Here is a 6,039-nt window from a genome sequence, read left to right on the forward strand (position 1 = left end):
ATTTTCTTTGCTCTGACACATAATTTGTACTTCAAACAAAACAAGGGCTTGGAGCAGCCTTAGCTGGCGTTATATTTTGTTCAATATACAAAATAATGGAATTCTCATGTATGAGTGTTTTCTACATATTATCTTTCAAACAAGAAAATTTTGGTACGAAATGAATTGGAATACGAAAATTAATCACACTTTATGTAAACAAATCCACTAAAAATTATTTAATACTTAAACTAAATAAAACAGTAAAACAAACAAAACTTATTCAGGATTATTTCAATGGAAGCATATGCTTTCGTAATTCCACAGGCTTTAGAAGGTTGGGAAGATTAAGAGAAGGGTTTGTACGTTGAGGCTTGAGCGGGTTATACGGAGGATTTGCAAGATATGGGTGAGATTGTCTTGGGGCTGGTTTGGGCAGCTTCTGTTCCTGGAGGCGATTGTACTGGAACGACGGCCAGGAACAGGAGTCTGGAGCGGAGGCGAGGAGTGACATCACTGCACGCTGAGTGGCCAGAGAGTCTACATGGACCTGGTCTGGCGAAAAGGAGCCACACACCTGCGAACAAAGAGGTTGTTGGATATGGTTGTCAATGAGTTGGAAGCCCCTGATGGTCTCAGCACAACTCAGCTTATCACAATGCTGCATTCCTCCTATATCAGCCTGAAGTAACCTCTTGGTTCCGGAAATACAAGATTCAATAATTTTAGTTTAAAGTGTTCAGAATTATTGGATTCAAGACTGTTAGTAAACTCTGACTGTCTTGTTGGCTGGTAGATTGTCAAATTGTTTCCTTAATAGACATTGGAATATTACGGTTTGTAAATCCCTAGCAAAAATAAAAATAGAAAAGCAAAGCCTCGGCTTGGTAATAGCTAGTCTACTACTTAGATATACCTATCTCAATGTTAGCACGAGAAACAATCAGATACTGCGGAGCAACACACTCCTGATGCGACTTGCTTGAATATATTTATACTCTTCTTTATGCACATACAATTCCTGGCTCACGCCTGCATGCGGCACTGACATCTGAGAGGCCGCTGGCCTGTTCCAGATGGCATTCCCGAAGGAGTTCACCGCTTATAACCGATGGAGAGCTATCCTCCATCATGAAGGCTCCATGCAACCCCGGACTGTGGCCCGTGTGTGGGACATCCCATCTAGCACATCTAGCAAACCACCCTCTCGGACAGGCCTTCGGGTTCGACCCCTGATGTCCTCTTAGACAGGTTATCGGGCCTGCCCCCGATCCGTTATTTACATGAACGGTCACACATCCCGTTCCCGGGACTACCAGGCTTTCACCGGTTTTAACCACTGCTCCCGAGAGACCATCGCCAGATTGCAGGACTACTGCTTACAGGAATGTAACTGTAAGCAGCAGGAGCAACCTGCACCCTCGGTACCAGAAGAGCTCTGGTCAGCTTTCTGCACTGTGGGTAACGACCACACAGCGCCTCCCCAGTTTTAGACTGATGGCTAGTCTTGTGGCTGGGTCAACTACTGGACCTCCGGTGGCTAGCCAGAGAGCACACATACTTTGTGATTGAAGCCACCTATAGAACATCCTCTCCGTTTGCCGGCTTATCCTGAGGAACTTTGGGTCTTACCTTCCGCACCGCAAGGAAGTAGCTGTATAACCCTCCCATCTTTCAGGTAGGGGTCTCAGAAAAAAATTTTTGATTGACTAATACATTTGTTGTTACTTGACAGCAAATTTTAATGTGGAACAGAGCTTTGTTTCTTATGTGCGCTGTCTGCTTTTTTATTCATGTCAAACGATTAATTGATTCAATCCTTTTTTTTATTTTCGTCAATTGATTGAATCTTGAACTATTGTCATAAATAGACAAATTGCAAAGCCCCATAGAACAATAACAACCAAACTTAGAAAAGCATTCAAGCAGACAATTTCATGAGTTAATGCGTCAAAAGTAAATCATTTCTTTGATCAATGCACCGCAAGCTATAACTATACTGAAAACCCAGTTGAAAATATTCTTACCTCAGCGACAAATGCCATCTGGTTAGACCGTGAAAGATTTGCCCATGCAGCAAAGAGTTCGTAATCTGTTGGACACCTGGAAGTCTGCGAGTACAACCCGTGTCTCCTCACTCTGTCGTAGAACAATGATCTTGCTGCCTCCAGCACTTGGGCAGGGACTCTGTCGTACGCCCAGGATGGATATCGATACTTGGGGATGACTGGAGCGTAGGACGGCACAGGAGGTGGCAGAACATACCGATCTGGAGGTTGGAAATGGTCGAAGCATTTCTTTGGCTCATGATCGTCTTTGATTAGAATTTCTGGAACGGTGTTCTCCTGGACAATCAAAAAATATTATTCCTGTTAGTCTAACCTTGATATAACGAACCTCGATACAACGAATTCCTTGATATAACGAATTTTTTTTAAATCCCCTAGAACTCTCTATAAGACACAATGTATATTTGACTTCTACATAACGAACAAACCATAACAACGACCTTGATTTAACGAATTTTTCGTGATTTCGGCTAAAATTAGACACCTCAATATAGCGAATTTATCATTGTCAGAACCTCTACATTGCGAATTTAACCTCTGCATAACGAATTGTCTACGTCTTTCCCTCGATATAACAAATCCCCCACCCCATTATTGTTTTTGAAAAATCTGTTTCTTTATCAAATGAAATGGAAAGGTGACGTCATCGCTTGCGCTAACATTCGTCTGCTCCGTTTTACACATCTCTGTCTGCTGTCGCTGCGCGCGCTATGTTGCAATTGCAACTGAGAACTGATTTCATTCACTGAGGACTGATGACGACGTAATGTTTAGTAAGCTGTGACCATTTACCATTTACCATTTACCATCCGGTGTCTTCTCCACAATCCAGGGATCGGGGAATCGTCAAACTTCTTCCTGATCAAACTTCAGGGGAATGATGGGTTTGTAGGCCTATTCACGTCTCAGGTGTTGGAAAGTGTGCTCCACAATAAATTCGAAGACTGTGTAGTATGGCCTATCTGTTAAGTATTGTTTTAGTTTACTATTGAAGGTGACAGGTTTTTTGATGGTTTTGAGTTGTGGTGGTAATAAATTGAAGAAGTAAGAGCCAGAGTAGTGAGGACTATTGTTGAATTTCTGCAATCGATGTTGTGGCCAGTTGTGGCAGGTCTATGTTATGTGTGTTGCGGAGGTTGTATGAATGTTGTTCTGATCTCAGGGTAGGTGTCGATTGTTTTGCAAGTGTGATGGATTCCAACAGGTACAGGGATATAACTGTAAGGATTTTATGTTCTCTGAAGATCGGCTTGCAGTGTTCATGATTTGGCAGTTGAAAGATTGTCCTTATGGTCTTCTTTTGGATGGTGAGGATGCGTTCCATGTTCCTGTCCGCTGTGGATCCCCATGCAGCAATCCCATAACGCAAATGTGAACAAAAGAGGGAGTGGTAGGCTATTAATGCTGTAGTTTCATTGGCGATGGCTCTAATTCTTCGAACAACGTGGTGTGCAGAAGATAGTTTTCCACAGAGGTAGTCAACGTGGTCCTGCCAGCTGAGATGCTGATCGACATATATTCCGAGGAACTTTGTTGAGCGCGATAGGGGTATGCTGAGGTCATGCCAATTGCCACCAGATTCGTTTTTGTTGTTAGGAGTGATTGGGCGATATGGGATAACTATGGTGAATTGTACAATTTTTGGATAAAGAGAAACCTAAGAAAGAATATAAAAACAAAACCAAAGAGAAAGAATAGCAACATCGTTATTTTAACATTCCTTTTACGAGTATTTTTATTATCTCTAAGTTGGCTATGATTATACCTTTTATAATGACTTATCTAATAATTTATTGTTTTCAATACGATTTGTTTCAACTAGCAACACCAATGCTATAGTTAATGATTATTATTGACATTCCTCTGTTGTGATAAATCAGTAATTTACTGTACTGTAAGTAGCCTACCGGCCTATCGCGAGCAGTAGCTTACAAAACTTTCAACTGTTTTGTTTTGTTCTTTACATGGTTTATGACTACGCAATACAGTGTTTGGCTAGGTTTTAGGAGGGTTAGAACAAGCTGTGATTTTAAACTTACAGTTTTTAACCTGTACCAAGGTCAATGCCATTTTCATGATTGCGCAATATTCAAGATCCCTCCCCTTTATTATGCCGCATAATTTAGGTTCTACTGTACAATGTAAACACTGTACTGTAAAGTATTGTAGCCTATGCTACTTTAATTGTGTTTTAATGATGTCTAATCCCGACCTATATTGACCGAGACTGGTTCTGAACCTCGACTTAGCGAAATTCCTGTAAACATAACCTCTATATAACGAACCTCATTTTAACGAAATCCTTGATATAACGAATGTTCAGTTCGGTCCCTTCAGATTCGTTATACTGAGGTTGGACGTATATTCTTATGAAGAATTTACTTCTTATCAAGAATTTGCCAATGACCTAATAAAAAATTAAAATATTGTTTTATGTAATTAGTGTTATTAAAGTGCTTATTAACTCAAATGTGCAGTGTTAATTAGGGTAACCAAACTCAAGCAGGACATTTGAAAGTAAAAGTGACAGTGAGAGTAAAACTATTTATTATCCTTTAGTGGATATTGTCATTTCAATGTTAAATACCACGTATAATGTAAAGTTAAGACTCACAGTTGTGTGGATGTATATCTGGTATTACTGATATTTAAATGTCAGTTCATGCTTTTAAAATAAAGTCCAAACAGAGAATCTCGGTTCGTAAATCAGATAACAAAAATGTAAATTAAACGATCATATTTGGTCTTTGTGATTGATTATACATAAATATTAAACAGTATTACTTACCTATTTGAATATATCAGTTATTGATAATACTCACATTTTCATCACAATATTCAGATGAAGGCCAAGATGCTGAATCTGTGCATGAGTTCAGCAGACACTTCACAGCTTCTTCAGCATCGCTGGTGGCATCCAACACATTGTGGTCCCTACTGGCATGGATGGACGGCAACAGAAGGTTGATTGGCTCCGGCTTCTATGAATTCCAGGCAGATGTGTTTAAAAAAATACATATCATCAGGTTGGTATTTAGGGGGTAAATTTCTGCAATAAACTGCAGAAAGTTACATTTATGAGTCTAATGTTAGCAAATTTCCTATTTCTGGTAGCTATAGTCTTGGTAAAACCTGACCTTGGCACCTATTTGCTTATTTGTTTGGAAGACCAAAAAACCATCAGTGTCTATCATATAAGAATGCCTATATGTTGTGTTAGCACAATACCGTAACTAGAGTAATTATGATCTGATGAAATTTGGTACAAACATGTAAACCTACCTTTTGATTGAGTTTGCAAACCGACCGGACGATGGGAACGGAGAGGTCAAAGTTGGTTTTCCCCATTTTTGATGCTCAAAACAAAAACCCTATACATTTAAAATTCCTATGTTATTGTTAGGGTAGATAAGTCGAAAATGTCTTTATTTTATACTAAGCCATTAAAATTTAACTTCACATTATTAGCTTCCCTGTAGTAGGTAACAACCAAGTACTCCTTAAACTAAAGTTGTTTAAATAAAGAATAAACCTGACTTTTTTTGTAGTTTCAGTGGAAATCAAATTATTAGGTACCTAAATGGAAATTCACTAGCCTGCAAGTTTGCTGCATTGGTGAATCAGATTAACAGCTTTTCACTAGTGTTGTTGGTTTACATTTCCCCAGAATGATGAGTTAATCCATTGTAACAGAAAATATTTTAAAAACAACTTGGTTAGATAGATACAACATTTAATAGCTTAGTGTGTCATATGGGTCACTCAAATCAAATCTAACAAATTAGAATCCAAAATGAACATACTTTAATACCTAAGTAACATGAGTTATTATTGCTATATTACATTACTCTTACCTTGTAAGTTCTTTTGTTGTAAATAGGTTCGCTTACAAAATCTGGCACTTCGGATAGCAAATAATAATAAGGCATGCTTAATTTCCCCAAAGAAACAGTAAACTTTTTCACTTAATAATTGTTTATTTGCATTTAAA

General features: G+C 38.8%; 1 protein-coding gene across 1 annotated transcript; it reads right to left on the reverse strand.

Annotated features, from left to right (window-relative positions):
* Nucleotides 1–225: 225 nt before the first annotated feature.
* Nucleotides 226–6,039, reverse strand: LOC128990498 (uncharacterized). Its single transcript, XM_054412873.1, has 4 exons — nucleotides 5,903–6,039; nucleotides 4,871–5,029; nucleotides 2,007–2,324; nucleotides 226–556 (listed from the first exon to the last, which is right to left on the reverse strand). The coding sequence occupies exons 1-4, from the start codon at nucleotides 5,975–5,977 to the stop codon at nucleotides 269–271; spliced, it is 840 nt and encodes a 279-aa protein (XP_054268848.1). The 5' UTR covers nucleotides 5,978–6,039; the 3' UTR covers nucleotides 226–268.

This window comes from Macrosteles quadrilineatus, unplaced genomic scaffold (genome assembly GCF_028750875.1).
Source record: "Macrosteles quadrilineatus isolate MER2022 unplaced genomic scaffold, UCM_ALF_1.0 Scaffold_3__2_contigs__length_128488019, whole genome shotgun sequence".
Lineage (NCBI taxonomy): Eukaryota > Metazoa > Arthropoda > Insecta > Hemiptera > Cicadellidae > Macrosteles > Macrosteles quadrilineatus.